Below are 17,587 nucleotides of genomic sequence, written 5' to 3'. Positions count from 1 at the left end.
ACTAGAGAAAAGATGTGTGAGTGTATATGTGTGTGTGTGTGTGTTTCCTCTCCTTAATGGTGTTTGAGAGCACTCTACCATAATCCACCAAGATCTGAAAACGTTATTCTACTAACCACGTAAGAACAAACTCTGCATGTTTAAGCAAGGTCATGTAAGTAGATGCTCAGCACTTGCAGGATTAGGCCATAGACAAAAGACTTCTCTGAGTCTGATTTATTGTAGCAACAGACCATAGCAACAGCTTAAGTTCATAGCAATGGTGAAGTGCTCACACACTTTTCCTGAAAACCAGAGGGCAGAACTACTTGTTCTATTTTGTTTTACTCATGGGCTGCACTTCCAGCCAAGCAATTATCAAGAAACCAGAATCCAAAAATCAGCATCATGATAGAGAAATGCCAAACGAGGTAATCTTTAAATCTTCTCTCTGCTTCCATTATTCATGTATTGTTCTTAGGTTGATGTTTAATTTCCTTTATATTGGAGATAACTAGAAGATGTAAAACAAGATTGCAATGTCCATTATTTTGTTTATTTATATACTTATGGGATGCAGTGAAGACAAATAGCACGCTGCAAAAATGTGCCCTTCTTGTACCTGATTTCTAATCAGAACAACCTGAGAAACTATCTTACCCCTTCACATTGACCCATCCCACTCGATCAGACAGGGAAAGTATGTTACAGATCCCATTGGTTAAAAAAAAATGAATTGGCGGGACCCAGAAATTGCCATTGTTGGAATATTCCTCCCCACCCAGAAATTAGTCAGGTCCCACTCTCCTCACCTTTCAGAAGGGTGTGAAGACCTGGCTAAGCCAACCTGTGTGGGGCTCACTGTATAGCATGCAACCCAGGGAGTGATTAGCCTTCTGAAGGCACTCCCTCTGCCTTTTAGCTTTTAATTTATACTGTCTTTGTTTTTAGCTGGCTCCCATTTTACTGATGTACTGTATGTTTATGGCGGGGGTGGGGGGTGGCTCAGAGGTTAAGATGTTGGGCTTGTCGGCTGGAAAACTGACACTCCAGGTTCAAGACCTGAGCTGCACATTGCAGGATGAGCACCCATCCTTGCTCCAGTTCCTGCAACGTAGCAGTCTGAAAGCATACAAATGTAAGAAATGGCATATGAAAATCATTTTTATGAAAATGAATACTGGACTAAAATAGTTTTCTTGTTCAGTCTTGACTACTTATTCTGAATACAGTCTTCAGGTTCCTTCTGAGAAAAATTTGTTACTGATATTCCCACAATATAACTATTTCACTTTTTCCTCCTTAATAGAGTTTTTAACGGGAAAAAATGAACATTGTAGTGGGTCTGACTTTGTCTTCCACTGCCATAAAACTTTGAATGGGGCAAAGCAATCTATAGGCTACTCATAACCTTTCACTGGGTGAAAAAGTGCATAATAGGGCAACAATGTTTGAACCAAAGTACCTTAAATGGCCTGACTTACAGAAAGCGTCCAAGATCTAGGACACAGGACTCTCAAGGACTTGAAATTTGACTAGACTTTATAAAACATTTTATGACATAAAAGTTATCATAAAACAGTTCATGACATAACACAAAATATCATAAAACATTTCCTGTTCCGTTGTTTGACTGTGCTATACATTTCAACATGGGCTCCTTCCAAACTACCCTGTTTCTCCCCCAATTGGAAGTCCCAGCATGTTTTATAGGCATGAAATGAAATTAAGCCCCTCCTCCCAAATTAAGGCCTATATTAAAACATGCGAAATGGGGGAATGGTGGGGGGGGCCTTGCCGTTAGGAAGTACTTTTGTTGCACACCTGGATATGGTGCTGCCTGCATTGACCCCGAAACGAAGTGTCCCACCAACGCTGAGGTCAACATCCAAGCCGTCGCCTCCCGCCCAAAGATGCAAGGGGGGGGGAATTAAGTCACCCCCGAAAAGATGGCCTAGCCATTTTTTCGGGTCTCAAAAAAAAAAAGACCCAGCCTTATTATATAAGAAACACGGTAGATGTATCTCTGAATGTACCCAGAACAATCAAGTTGCCTGAGCCAATTCTATCTGGAAGAGGCAGTGCTATCTTTTCTTTGGAGCCAAACCATTGAGGGCTTTCTGGGCAACAACCAGCACCTAGAGGATGATTGGAACCCAGCATAGAGCTTAAAGGACAGGTGTCATCTGTTCACAGCAGCAAATTGTGTCCCAACAGATATGGGAAAAGTCAAGTTAGGGAAGTCAGTGGTCAACCAATCTCTCAGCCAACACTCCCACAAGCGTCCATGCAGGCACACACAAACACATCAAATACTGCATATGCATAAAGTATGCTGTAATTTATTTTTTAGGCTAGAAGAGAGAAAATATTTCTTGGCACAGATAGCCTCGTCTCACAAGCGGGGTCAGCAGCTGCAGATGATTCCTGTGGAAGAGGCTTGCCAGAAGATGGGATGAAGGGATCCCAGTCCATTAAAGAACAAAGCAAAAGTCAACATATGGGTGTGTGTTATAAATGATAAAAGAGGGGTGTTTCATAGGGAGAAGAATTATTCAAGAACCATCATTCTGATGTGTAGAGTGTTTCTTGCATGATTTGCATAATTTAGAGATGAGGCCTTGTGAAATACTGTAAGAAGTAAAATGCATGCCCAGCTGTGTCAGATCTACACCTGAGCTTTCGTCCCATCTTTGCCCTTCCTGTGTCCTTCAATTTCTTTGCATATTAAAATCTGTTCTACAGATACACATTGGCAGGCATTCCAGTATAAATCTTGAGATGGGCATGGGAAGGGTTGCTCTTGGGTACTGGTGGGTTATTATACCAGTTGACCATTTGAAATTATTAGATTGCCGAGCTATCACTATTGCTGATGAGCTCTATGTGCACAAGTGGCAACACATAGAAGAATAAGCAATAGCAATAGCATTTAGACTTATATATCACTTCACAGTGCTTTACAGCCTTCTCTAAGCAGTTTACCGAGTCAGTATATTGGCTCCCAACCATCCAGATTCTCATTTTACCAACCTCAGAAGGATGGAAGGCTAAGTCAACCTTGAGCTGGTAAGGATTGAACTGTTGGCAGTCCACAGAATTAGCCTGCAATACTGCATTCTAACCACTGAGCCTCAGGGCAGGAATATACAGTATGAGAAGATTAAGTAAAAAGAAAGGCACAAAAACCACAGCTGGGCAATGTGAATAATACTGTTTAATTACATGTGTGTACAAAGCAGTGTTTGGGTTGGTTTTAAAGTTTCATTTGCTAGTTGGTTTTACTATAAACCAAACTGTCTTGTAGAAATGATAAATAAAATTAAGCATCGTGCAACATTTACATATATTTTTGGTGGGGTTGGGATGAAAGGGCAATAAAATTGTAGCGATTAAAGATCCAAATTAGCTGAATTAATGGGAAAAAAGGTTATGATGTAACATTTTTTTAAAAATGAACTCAAAATACGTTTTAAGGCTATTTGAGATTGAAGGGAAGAAAGATTATTCCCAAGAGTATTGTAATTTATACTTTTTCCTTCTTTTTCTAACTCCTTCCCCCATGTATTCAAGCACTCTAAATGAAAATATGAATTAATTAATATTCTTTTAATTAATTTGATTGAAAATACAAAAAAAAACGAACCCCAAGCTGATTAATCATTCTCTCCACTTAAAAATAATTCAAAATATTTAGGTGCCATTAAATCACTTAGCAAGCTAGAAACAGAAAGACAGTCATCATCAGACATTTTGGAAGAACTTCGGATGCAAGGAATAATCAAGACTTCATGCCCAACCACTGAAAACAGAACTGCAGAAGATACCATGGTAAGTAAGGTGACAAACCGTTCTCTTTTAGGGAGGACAGTCCTCTTTTTGTAAGTTCTGTCCTCTCTCAAAAAGTGTCTTCCTACATATCCTCCTTTTTGATATTTGAAGACTAATCTGTAAATCTCCGCATTTGATCAATGCCAAGACAATCAGTTGTGTGTAATGTGACGTATTTGTATTTGACATGACAATTCGTCAAAGCTTGATACAGTGCAGCGAGACGCAATTATGAGATGCGTGCGCTCCACACAGGAGAATTGTTTTGAGAGAGTGTTCCGCACGCAAGTGGCTTTGTTTTTTTTCTTCAATGTATTTGTGTAATTCTTTTCATTGTAAAAAAGTTGATCACCTTATGGTAAGGGTTCTTCAAAATCAGCTCAATATACTTTAGGTTTGAGATGATGTTTTGCATGTAACCTGTGAATTGCTCCAGAAATGGGTCTTTCTTCTAGGTGTGAAAATTTATGTTTTTCTGAAGGTTCCACTTCTTCCCAGTTGCTCCTTACATTTGAAACTCTTCCCCAAACAACTTTGTTATCAATTCCCCACCCCCACCCCCACTTCTAAAAATACAGTTCCTGGGAAGTTTACAGGCTTTCAATTCTGTGCTAAAAATAGCCAAAAGTACAAGCAAACAGAATAAGTAGGCCTGAATTACTAGCATGCTGGGGGCATGGTGGTGTAATGGTTAAGACGCTGGGCTTGTCAATCAGAAGGTTGGCAGTTCAAGACCCAAGTATGCATGAAGGAGTGAGCTCCCATTCTTGCCCCAACTCCTGCCTGCCTAGCAGTTTAAAAGCATGTAAATGCAAGTAGGTAAATAGGTACAACTTTGTTGGGGAGGAAAACAGTGTTCTGTGTGACTCAATGTACAGTCATGGTGTCCAACTGACCATGAAAGATCTTTGCACAATGCTGGCTCCCTCAACCAAAAAACAGAGATGAGCACCACCCCAGAGAGTCAGACACAACTGGACAGGAGAAACCTTTATCTTTACCTTTAGGAAGTTCTCTGACCTACTTCATACTGATACTAACCATAAATCTCCTACAAATTCATTTCCTGAAACTGGGGATTAATTGACTTACCGCAGAAGAGTTTACTTGAACACAAAACACTAAAATCATGTTGATTTTAATTACAATTTGTTGAAACGAACTAGCTTCATAAATCCTGGTCCGAAGTTGGTCTATTTCAAATAAGCATACATAGGCAAGATTAACTGTGTGAGCTGGAATTAAACAAACATACAAAGAGAAAAATAGAAACTAAACATTCTAAATAGAAAGTAAAACATTCTAACTTTCTTTTTGCAAACATGCTGAAGAATAAAAGGGAAACATGGTACCAGAGGAAATCTAGTTCAGTGGGCTTTTTAATGAAATTTACCTGACTTGCAAAAAGCATGGCAATTGCTTATACGAATGTACTCAAGCTCACCACACTAATGATCAATTTTACCTATGTTTATTCTGATATATCTATTTTTAAAATATGCTTCAACTTTCAAAAAGGTTGAGTGCCAACAACAACAAAAAATACAAAGCCGTGATAAAAATGATACCGTAACACTGGTCTGGTTCATTACATGATTTAAAAAAAAACCTTGTGAAAATGTATAGCATATTCTGAAATTGCATTTCAAATCATAGATATTTATCAAAGGCTGCAATGTGATAAAATGTGTGTTGTGATCCTCTTGAGGTATATGATTTCATACTTGCAGGCAATGTCCCAACACAAATGTCAAAGAGTAGAGCAAGAGTAGTAATGTCACACTCCATCATTATTTAACGAGCTACTATATAAGACTAGATGGAATTAGTGCTGCAATAAACATACAAGTAAAGCAGTTTGCAATAAACTTTAATTGATATAGCAAGTGCAAGTATCCATAACAATATTCCTGAATCTTTTGCTACACCACAAATGAAATAAAATTTCCTCATCATCAGAGTTTGCAATGTTGTGAAAGAAAACAGAGCTATTAATTATCACAGTGCAATCGACAAGCATGATATTGAGTCAATGGGACCAATAAGTTGTGTCTCTATTAAAGCAGTATTCTGTATGTGTTATCCATTTGATCATTAAATGTTATTCTCTAGTCATTCTTAACCCCTCTCCCCAAATTATGATGCAGAGAACTGAGCTACAATAGAAACAAACCTTCCACATTATTGCGAGAAGTAGGCAGTTATGAGGAAGATTTTAGTGAAAAAAATTCCTTCTTAAAATAAATATAAACCTTGAGGTATAAACAAAGGTTTATTTATGCAAATATGAAATGGGAAGAAAAAACAGAAGTGTTCACAGGCACACTCAGTAATGCAAGTCTGGCTTAGCTAGTACTTGTTATCTGCTGCAGAGGTGGTATTCAGCAGGTTCTGACCAGTTCTGGAGAATCAGTAGTAGAAATTTTGAATAGTTTGGAGAACTGGCCAATACCACCTCTGACTGGCTCCGCCCCCATCTATTCTCTGACTCCTGAGTCCCAGCTGATTGGCTGGGTCTTCTTTTGTTGCCCTGCACAGGAGAACAGAGCTGGAAAGCAGGTTAGTGGGGTGGGGAGAGAATGGGGATTTTGCAGTAACCTTCCCCCAGGTGTGGGGAGAAAATGGAGATTTTACAGTATCCTTCCCCTGCCACGCCCACCAAGCCACATCATGCCCACCAAGCCATGCCCACAGAACCGGTAGTAAAACATTTTGAATCCCACCACTGATCTGCTGGGATAAGAAGTTAGACTTTGATGTAGTTTATTGTTCTGCAAACTATCTGATTTTTCTGATTTAGAAAAAACATACAGTAATTTTGTCCAATAACTTGATATTCACTGTGACTTTTGTGGTCTGGTTCAGCAAATCAGCAAATTATTTAATTTTGTCCTCAACTTTCTAATAATCCATGCTTGAAGTATAAAATGTCTAAGTCCAAATATAAAATATTGCACAAACTGGCTTAAGTTTAGAATATGTACCTGGAAATTGAAGGTGAAAATACAGAATTATCTGTCATGATATTAGTTTACTATGCATTCAAAATGACACTGTTGATCTGGATCAGAATCTCAAATGTTAGCCACAATCAGATGTACATTGTAAAACTGCAAATTACAAGAGCTGAATGAAAAGTAATACCTCTAATGTTGTAAGTCACCAACAGATGGCAATACGATGTGTTCTGAGGTGTTGTTCAGCATCTGTTCTTTCAGTTCAGTTGTCAGGAAGTTGCTATGAGAAAAATGTTGTACTGAAATGGAAATCTGCAATGAATGCCACTGCGTTTTAAGCAACATGCCATGATTGAATGTTTATTGCTCAAGAGTCCCTCCAATTGAAATCCACCATTAATGTAGATTGTTTATAGTGATGACTGTTTTGATGTGAATACCATGTCATTGAGCCAAAAACATGTAAAGATGGTGAACGGAGAAGAGTTGATTTGTGTGATTAAGGATAAGTGGATGACATATGACTGCAACTTAACAGAATTCATTTGAAAAAGTTTGATAAACTAATTAAGGACAATAGGTAGGTTATGGAAAGAGAACAGCTGTCAAGCTTGGCATTTCACAGGAATGTGCAGATTGCATTATTAATGTTCCTCAATATCAAAAGGATAATGCTGGTCTGTGACAGTAATAAAGATTGAAAAGGATTGTGCAAAATAGGCTCCTTGCGTGCTGACAACAGAAAGGAAAGATTCAAGAACTGGAATTTGCCAGCAACTGTCATTCTATCAGAAGGAAAGTGAGGAATTTCTTCATAGCATTGTGCCAGCCTATGAAACATCATCATTATGACCCCAGAATGATGCAATATCATCACAAAACTCAGATGGGAGGGTGGGGGGGGGGGTGTCAGAAAACCAAAGCTTCAAGATTACAGTTTTTTAGAATGCAGATAATGTTATTCACATAGATTTCCTAGAACCCAGCAGCGCTATCAGCTCAGAGCGCTATGCTGTATTAGTCAAAATTTTAAAGCAATTAAGCAGATTTCTGAAGGATAGGAAGGAAATTGTTTTGTGGTGTGAAAGACCTCACATTTCTTGAGCTATCCAAGAGACAATTGCAAAGCTGAATCTTATTATCTTACATTACTCAGTACTCCATCCAGTTTAATGTCATGCAACTTCCACCTTTTCCCAAAACTGAAGTAAAGCTTTCATGGGTATCTATTTTATTAACATGAAGATGTGGAAAGGACTGCCGGGACCTGGTTGAAGAGACAAAGAAGCAACTAACGATGATTATGTGGAAAAATAAATAGAGGTAACAAAAGAGGTCATCTCAAGAATTATTTTCCTGGTTCATGTATTAAAATATCCCTATTTAAATTAAAATTATGTAAGTGATGGTATTTTTATTCAACTTTCATAAATACTACTTAGTTTCTATTTCCCCTTTTTATTCCCCTATGTTTTTAATTTATATTTTCATAATTTGAAATTTATATTTTCATGTAAATATATAAGAGTAGAACTGCTTGTTTTCTTTCCAAATACAATATTCCCATCACAAATTATCTTGTATTTCCACAGCTGGTACCTGCAGAAAGGACACCACAAAAACCACCAGCCAAACTGGAAAAGCTTGAACTTAAACAGAAGAAATTGCATGCTTTATCAACAGAAAACTCTGAAAATAAGGTAAAAAAAAACACATATGAACTTACCCCACTTTATATTAGCCTTTGCATATCTGGTTATCAAGGATACATTAAATACAGAAGGCCCTACACCAGGGATATCAAACTTATGTTGTCATGGCAGCATCATGTGACATATTGGACTTTTCCCCCCTTTGCTAAATCAGGCGTGGGCATGGCCAGAGTGTGACGCATCCGGCCCGCGAGTTTGGCAGCCCTGCCCTAGACTATCCTAATCCTCAGTAAATATATCATAGAGAGCTGTGAAATACATCCCCAGTTTTGTTTACCAAAGATTGTAGAACTGGATGTTCCCAATAGAAAGGTATCTCAGTTCTAATTCTGCATAACATCTGAATCAGAAAAATATGTGCATATTCCAAACCAGTGCCTGGATGCAGTGATCAATAGAAGAGGGCAATAAACAGGGAATGTTTTTGAATAAGTCAGAAGTTTTGGGATTGGGTGGGCCCAAGTTTCAGGAAGGGGGAGTTGACTTGTTCTAATGAGACTGCACCTCTAGCCAGTGCAGAATGTAAGAGGCAGGTTGCTCACTGGGGCTTGAGGATGCTCTTTGCAAATCAAACAATTGCCTGGAGTGCAAGTTACCAAGTCAAGCTCAACATTTGATTTTAACATACAAAGCCCTAAATAACTTGGGATTGGCATACCTGTCACACAAACACTGTATCTGCTGTTATAGACCCAGACAATCACTAAGATCAGAACTCCTGAATGACATCTAGGAGCTGGTCAAAGGCAGTTTTCTGAGATGTTATCCATGATTCAGAAAGCTCTTGTCTCTGAAACTCGGGAAGTGTTTCCTATTACAATTTTAAGGCTCCTGTTGAAGCATTCAGCTAGGTGGTCCTGATATGAATGTTGGAAGAAAGCTTCCTCTGCATTTTCATTATGCTTTAGTTTTTAATCTAGGAATGCATTGTATTGTTTTAAAATGCTGTTTATTGCATATTTTATTCTTGATTCGGCTGAAAAGAGAAAGCTACCCTGTTTCTCCAACAATACGGCCTCCCCCAATAGGAAGTCCCAGCATGTTTTATAGGCATGAAATGAAATTAAGCCCCTCCCCCCAAATTAAGGCCTATATTAAAACATGCGAAATGGGGGGGAAATGGCAGGGGGGGGGCTTGCCGTTAGGAAGCACTTTTGTTGCACACCCGGATATGGTGCTGCCTGCATTGACCCCGATACAAAGTGCCCCACCAACGCCGAGGTCAACATCCAAGCCGTTGCCTGCCCGAAGATGCAACTGGGGGGAATTAAGTCACCCCCCAAAAGACGGCCTAGCCATTTTTGGGGGGCTCAAAAAAAAAGACCCGGCCTTATTATATGAGAAACACGGTATTTAGAAATAATTTAATTAGATTGAAATAAATCAAGAGACGGAGATCAGGTAATGCTCTTTCTCTGTAATTCTACTATACCTGTATTCTCACAGGTTGACTCCATCCATATTAGTAATTTCTTAATTAGGGCTGGTTTTGTGTGTATGTGTGTGTGTGTGCACAAATGTGCATTTGGTATTCAAAACTGTGCTATGCCTAGCCTGTCTAAAGACTAGTCTCTTTTTAGACAAGAGAAGAGCAACTGAAAACTGAAAAAAGCAACGGACTAGAATTGCTGACTGATAGATCGTCACCAATAATTCCTCCTGAAAGGGGAGTACAGATAGGCAGTTCTATAATTACAACAACTCCCAATAGTTTTCAATTGCCACCTTTAAGTGTGGGGACAGAAACCTGGCCAGAGAAGGAAGAACTAGATGACAATATAAACAATGACTTTGAAGATTTTACAATGGTGGAGTCAGATATCACTTATAATACAATTGATGGAGTATTCTAATCACCAACATTTGTATCAAACATTTTCATCTCTAACAATTTTAATACTATTGCTACCAATAAAGGCTGCTGGACTCTGAAATACATAGATTCTTCTGCTTTCTAAAGTGGCCTAAGGGTTTTCCTCTCCTTCCCTTTTTAAATTTCAAAAGAAAAATAACATACAGTTCAAGGCTGTGCCCTGGCTTTGCTTCTGCATTGGCAAATCTCAACTAAAAGCCAACAAAAAAGCAATTAAATTAAATTAATCCTTGCCCATAGAACTCTGGCTTAGCTTTTAAAATAAATGAATAAATAAAAGCTCTTGTGCCATCTTATTAAAAGGAAATATGCCAATCCCCAGGTTTTAAGACTGTTTTCTTTATGGCCCATCTGAAAGGGAGAAGAAAATCAGGGTTTCCCTTGTCCTGCTATTAAGAGATATTTTAATTGGAAAAGCTGAAAAATAAAATCTGGGAAATTTATATATAAACCTGTGCTATATGATGAGTGTTCATTGCTTAAAAATTATGTATATTGTGCTTCATCTGTGCATTTGTGCAAGTTAATCTTTGCATTCTTCCAATGTAACCAGTATAACAAATATATACAAATAGCACACGTGTGAATATCAATGGGACTGGCTGGTATTCAGCTGGCACTATGTCCACCACACAACCTGCATTCCAGGTAGGGAATGTAAATCTCCCTGGCTAGTTTCTCTGTGCCTTTTCTTTTCATTCTTCCTTCCTCACCAGTTCCTGTGATTTTCCTTTCCTGCTTGCAAATATGAAGCTTTCCTACCCCTTTCTGATACTATCTCCTTTGAAACTATGGCAGATTTCCCCCTCACTCTTTTTCCTATTTTATTGAGCATAAATAAAGTTGCTCTAACCATGCTATAATAATCAAAGCAACAGGGGACCAGGTTGTTCTTTCATTCCTGCTTTCCTCTGAAGGTCCAAGAAAAATTTGTATATAAAAAAGAAGAACTGGTAGTTCTCTTTCACAGAATACAGAATTACCAGTTCGTTCTTTCTACAGGGTTTTTAAAAAGGGAAGGAAAGATTGGCAGTACTAATCTGGTAATTTAAAAGCAAGCAAGGGGAACTGAGGCAGATTACATGTGGAAGTTGTAAGGTTTGAGTTTCTGGGGGTGAGGATTTTTCATTTTGGCTGCTCCATGGGCAGCCATTTTATAAGCAAGCAAGATGATGAAGAATTCAGAGGACACAACAGACCAGGACAAAATGGCTTCCAAGGGCAATGACCCATTGCCAAATTGGAACAAAGTGCTCAAGAGCTTCCACTCTTAATGACTTAAGATGGCTCCAGTCAGAAAACAGCAGTTTTGAACTGAAGCTGGAAAACTCAGACATGTGAAGCATTTGCAATGGGCTGGGAGTGAGAAGAAAACAATGTCATCCATTCCTGAACTCAGGGACAGTGACTGGCCCATGCTGGTCATAGGCCAGGCAGAAATTGTAGCTCTCTTTTGAATTTCATCAATGTTGGGTTGCACTCAGTAAGGATTCCTCTGCTCAATTTCCATTCTCATATTGCACCACCTAACATTTTTACCAGCCCAGACTTCATGATTGCAAGATGAAAGCACAATAAATAGTGTCCAACAATATTTAATTATGAGTCCTTGATCCCTGTAACCACATACTAGAGTCCCCGCTCCTTTCCAAAATAATAATAAAATTGATCAGTGACCAGCGTTTGCTGACAACTGCTTGAATGCCTTGATGGTACTTAGTTGATTCTGCCAGGGAAATCAACAGGATCAAGATGATTGTCACAATCATATAATCACAATGTATATAAAAAGAACATATAGTTCTCCTTTTGATCAGATAGTGGTGGCTGCCATTATGACTTTTCTTTTACCCCCTTGCACACGTCCATGGGATCTTGCCAAAAATGCATGTGAAACACTGTGAAAAACATGCATGCAAGTTTCTGTGTAAATCCAGCAAAATAAAACCTGGATTGCCTAGTACTTTATTTCTTCTTTCTGGTTATCTGAAACTATAAACCAGAACAGGGGGAAAGCAAAGTGCAGCGGGAGGCAAATAGAGGCATTTATTCACGCTGGAAGAAGCAGAAAGTTAGAGAACAAATCTTCTGTTACTGTCTCAGGCTTCAGATCAGGAAATCCAGTTAAAATCCAGTCACTCTATGAAATAGTGGGCTCACCTAAAGCTCTTTTTTCTTTGACATAGTTCTATCTGCTCCTCCCCCTCAATAATATGGAGACTAAAACTATCAGTGTAACTGTTCTCTTCTCAAGAGCTGCAGGAGATAGGCCAGAAGTTTCATTCAAATACTGTTAAGTGAGCTGAACCACATTCAGAAAATTTACAGGGTCACATAGAAAGTAGATGGATCGACTTTAAAACATCCAACAAAATATCCAAGGCTTTCATTGTGTTAAGTTTCAAGATTGTTGCTTGTTCCCTTAGTGAAGTTGTAGGCATTAACAATGACATCCAATTAGGCAGCCAAAGAAAGTACTTCAGGAACCCCATATTACAAGGGCCACACAAATTAAGATAGGCAGGAAGGTTAAAGTCTCTAATGCTTACATGAATTTGTGTTTGAAAGTATAGGAATCAATGTGTAAGTATGTAAAAAGGCATTTGGGCATTTGTAGTGTAGGCATGGGGGAGTATGAAAGCCTTCAAAGTTCCTGCCAAATTATTAGTAGTCCTCGACTTACAACCACAATTGAATCCAAAATTTCCATTGCTTAGCAAAGTTGTTAAGTATGTTTTGCCCCATTTTACAACCTTTCTTCCCACAACTGTTAAGTGAATCACTGCAGTTGTTAAGTTAGTCACCCGGTTATAAAGTGAACCTGACTTCCCCATGGTCTTTGCTCATCAGAAGGTCACAAGAGGTGATCCCATGACTCTGGGGCACTGCAACCATCATAAGTATGAATTTTGATCATGTGACCATGGGAATGCTGCAATGGCCATAAATGTGAAAAACAATCGTAAGTCACTCTTTTCAGTGGTGTTGTAAGTCGAGGACTACCTGTATAAAATTCTCCAAATGACTTTGGGCTACTCCCAGCCTAGCTATAGAGTTGGTTGTGGGGAATAAAACAAAGCCACTTCAAAGTCTTAAGAAAAGGCAGGATATAAATGCAAAAGTAATAATAATAATAAAGCAGTTATGCTATGCCTGTCACATGACATATAGTAATCACCTCTCTAGGGTATGTTCTTTCTAGATAGTACAAATATAGCAACCATATTATACACCACCACCATTGCCTCAGCCCAAATTACCCTCCATAAAATGTCACATTCATTCTTGAGTTCATTGTGCTGGCAGAACAAATTGCTAGATGGAGGATTTGCATATGCATTTTTTCCCTAGAACTGCATTAAGTAAAACAAAATTCAGAGGAAGAATGAATTGGATGATATAATGATGAAGTTCATTTCTAAAAGTGAGGATTAGCATATTCAGTTAAGAATGGGAAAATAAACCCCACATCACTCTGAAATTGGCTGCTAGACAGTATTTATCTGTCAGCCTAATTATCTTCTTGGGTTGTTGCAAAGGTAAAATAAGTTTATCAAAATGACAAAATGTGGGTAAGACACATTATAAATAAATAAATAAAAGTATTCTTGCTTATTACAGGATAAAAATGTAACAAATAAATATTTCACTGTTTTATGATACAATAATAGTCACCTATATTTAGGGGTATCACACATTCCTAAATTACGATTTAGCAGCTGTTGGCATAGATCTTCTGTACTAGATCAGTTCAGCTGTTTGGAATTCTATTAACTCAATGTTGAGTACATATTTTAGAAATAAATATTATTAATCAGCAAAATGAAAGAGCAAAATCAAATTAGAATAGTAGAATAACAATAGTTGGAAGGGACCTTGGAGGTCATTTAGTCCAACCCCCTGCTCAGGCAGGAGAGTCTACTCCAAATATTAGCCTCTATCTAGGATCAAAATCATAGCCTCCTGATTGTGAGGTGAGAGCTCCATCTCTATGATCTTCCCAAAGTATCATTCATTCATATACAAATCCATATATCCATATATCCCCATATTTATTTCGAGAATAGGATATTATATATTTGAATTTAAATAAGTCCATGCATAAAGAAACAATATTCATCCATTCAGTGTCTCTTGGTATATTCAGTGCAGAAAAAAACTATAGTAGTATTTTATACATTCATATACAGTAATTGAAATATAAAGGAAAAAATGTGATGAAGTATTTTGATAGAAACATAAATGAAACAGCCCAGTGGCAAAGACCAAACTGGATCTCCCCTATGGAAGCTATATTATATCCAAATACAAGGGACATTAAAAAAATGATTAGATATAAAGAATTGGTAAATGAACAAGGGGAATTAAAAACACTGGATAAACTAAAAGTACAAGGGATAATATTAGACTGGTGGGTATATTTGCAAATTCAAACTAAATTTAAGAAAGATGTAAAGGAGCTAGGGATAGATAAAGATTTACAAAAATTGGACTGAGTGGGAAAACACTTGGACCGAGAACTGGAAGCTGACTTTGTCGACGGCATTCAAAGAAAATCAATATAAAATGTTTTGTAGATGGCACTTAGCGCCGGCACAACTGGCGAAAATGTATCCAACCTTGAAACTGGAATGCTGGAAGTGCAAACAGAAGAAAGGAACGTTTTTCCATATGTGGTGACAATGTATAGAGGTCAAAAAATACTGGAAGAAAATACAGAGGTGGCTTTTTGAGATTACAAAATATAAATTGAAATTGGAACCCGAAACATTTTTATTAGGTATGATTAAAGTGAATTTGAGTAAAGATAAAGAATAACTTATTGTACACATCTTAACTGCAGCAAGAATCATGTTAGCACAAAATTGGAAGAGTGATAAAATACCACAGATGAAGTTTTGATTCAAACAACAATGGACTGTGCTGAACTAGATAAATTCGCTATGGAACTGAAAGGCAAAGAGGATTGAGAATACTATGCGACATGGGAGAGGTGGTACGAATGGGTGAAGGATAAGGATAAAAAATAATGTATAATCACAAAATAAGAAACATGTATAACTGTTAATGGAAATGAGATTTTTGTATTTTTTGTTTTCAAAGAATAAAAAATTTTTAAAAAAGAAAGAAACAGCCCAGTGGCTTTTGCACATGCTCCAAGGTCTCTCGAAGCCATACAATTCTAAAAAGTTTCATTGAAATGACAAATGGGAAAATGCCTGAGGATTTTTTTGTTTGAGCTCCACCCATTCCCCATTTTGTACTCTAAAAGAAAGTACAATTTATTCTTTGAATGTCAGAATCCCATCACTTCTTTTAAGCATCTTTTAACACTGTGGGCCGTCCCATTTGTTTCCTTTAAGAGCTACTTCAAGAGGACAACATGCCGGGAAGACTGAAGTCAAGTAGGATCAAGATGAAACTGCAGAAAAGCTTCATTGGGACTGTGTGAAAATTATTGGGGGTGGGGGAACCACAAAAGCAAATATTTCCTTCATAAGATGACAAATCTGTAAAATAAAATAATAGAATATTACTTGTGTGGAGCAGTGATAAATATGTTTGGTTCAATTTATACTCTCTTCCCAAGTTGGTCCAACGATGGGACTGGTTGAACTTCAACCATAAATGGAAGATCTCACCTACACATAAGACTGAAGTGATATAGAAAAATGGGAAAGATTTAAGTGGAAAGCGACTAATTTGGAGAAGGAAAGATAAAACTGGATAAGCCAAAAAACAGAATCTTACAAAGGAATATGCCTGGTTGGCAGGCATTTTAAATGAGAACATTCCTTACCAGATCATCTTATTATAGAACCATTTGCAGCCCAAAATATGCATGTATGTGTGTGTTCGTGTGTTTCCTTAGCAATTCATTTATTTTCAATCCATGTCTTTAATCTGGATTAAGAACAACTGATCAAAAAAGTGGAAGGAGTTAAGATGATGCAAATTACATAGTTCCTGTTGTGAGAAGAACAGTAAAAACTGCAGTTTAAATCAGGGACCGATTCTCAGACAGACATAGTAAATGCTGAGTGGATTTGAGGATGGGCTCTAAAATAACAAGAAAAGAAATGTGTGGGTTTTTTTTTAATGGAGATCTCTGTAGAGAGTGAATTGATTGGCTAGCAAACAGGTTAAGTGGTACATCTCTACTCAACATCTGAACATCATAAAATTCTATACAAACTTCAGTGAGCTTCTAATAAGAAAAACCAAAGGAAGATAACTAGCATCCCTTTGAAACAGTTTACAGCTTGATAAGTGAGTGTAAGAGTCTTTCTTAGCCTGATGGTTGGAAACTGAACAGAAGTGCACTGCTTAGTGTTGTATTGCTGGTTTTAGCTGCCTAAATATTTCCCAGGAAAGCACTGGCTGCACAGTGAATCTTCACATGAGGTGTTTTTCCTGACACAAAGATTAATCCCGATTGTGAGAAAAGCAATATTTTCTACTGAGAAATGTTGTGGTGATATTTTTTTTTAATGTTTAAACTGGGTTAGAAAAAAATAGTTTATATCATTTACAATATGTTTTATGCTCTTTACCACGAGGTATAAAGAATAAACAGCCTAACAGAGTTTTAGATGGAATGCCATTCTTATAAAGGAAACAATATGCATACATTCAGGTATTATGTATGCACTATAAGTATTTTAAACTGCATTTTTATCCACAAAAACAAAAAGATCTCAGGATGACATGTACGAATTTAAAATAAATTTCAATAATATGAATAACTTATTAAGTACTGTATATTAAATTCAGAGACAACCAAAAGCGTTGGCCAGGAAAAACAAACAAAAACAATGATTTTAAAATACCCAGGCAGATTAAAAATGAAAAACCACTTTAGTTGTACCCTCAACCACCCTCAAACTGAGAGACCACCGCAAAAGAGGCCATATTTTGTAAAAACAATATATTTCTGTTGAATCCTGAAGCTCTTTTTGAATGAAGGTAGGATGGTAGTGAAAATGATGCTAATTTGGACATAAAATATGTATTTCTGGTAACAGATGTGCCTCTAGACCAGGCATGTCAAACTGGTAGCCTACGGGGAGTATACAGCCCATGCAGGCCATGTTTACCCCAGTTCTGCAAGAGCAAAATACATCCCGGATATATCACGATATGGCCTGTGATGCAATCGGGTTTGACATCCCTGCTCTAGACAAAGGGAGAACATAGGTTAACTTCAGCCACCTTATATGCTCGCTCCCCTATTG

At 37.7% G+C, this 17,587-nt stretch overlaps 1 protein-coding gene across 3 annotated transcripts; it reads left to right on the top strand.

Moving 5' to 3' along the window:
- Positions 1-259: 259 nt before the first annotated feature.
- Positions 260-15,694, top strand: STMND1 (stathmin domain containing 1). 3 transcript variants are annotated; one of them, XM_087930888.1, is made up of 5 exons: positions 260-410; positions 2,333-2,483; positions 3,677-3,810; positions 8,360-8,467; positions 14,930-15,694. In XM_087930888.1, exons 1-5 carry the CDS (start codon positions 330-332, stop codon positions 15,083-15,085), a joined length of 630 nt encoding a protein of 209 aa, XP_087787014.1. In that variant the 5' UTR covers positions 260-329; the 3' UTR covers positions 15,086-15,694. The 3 variants fall into 3 exon arrangements, with proteins under 3 accessions (XP_087787014.1, XP_087787013.1, XP_026555354.2); XM_087930887.1 differs by lacking the exon at positions 14,930-15,694 and adding an exon at positions 10,060-10,705 and having other exon boundaries at positions 3,704-3,810; XM_026699569.2 differs by lacking the exon at positions 14,930-15,694 and adding an exon at positions 10,060-10,705.
- The last annotated feature ends 1,893 nt before the right edge of the window (positions 15,695-17,587 follow it).

Source organism: Pseudonaja textilis, chromosome 3 (genome assembly GCF_049901715.1).
Source record: "Pseudonaja textilis isolate UNSWEBS1 chromosome 3, rPseTex1.2, whole genome shotgun sequence".
Taxonomy (NCBI): domain Eukaryota; kingdom Metazoa; phylum Chordata; class Lepidosauria; order Squamata; family Elapidae; genus Pseudonaja; species Pseudonaja textilis.
The sequence above is the reverse complement of the archived record's forward strand: the minus strand, read 5'-3'. Positions and strand labels throughout refer to the sequence as shown.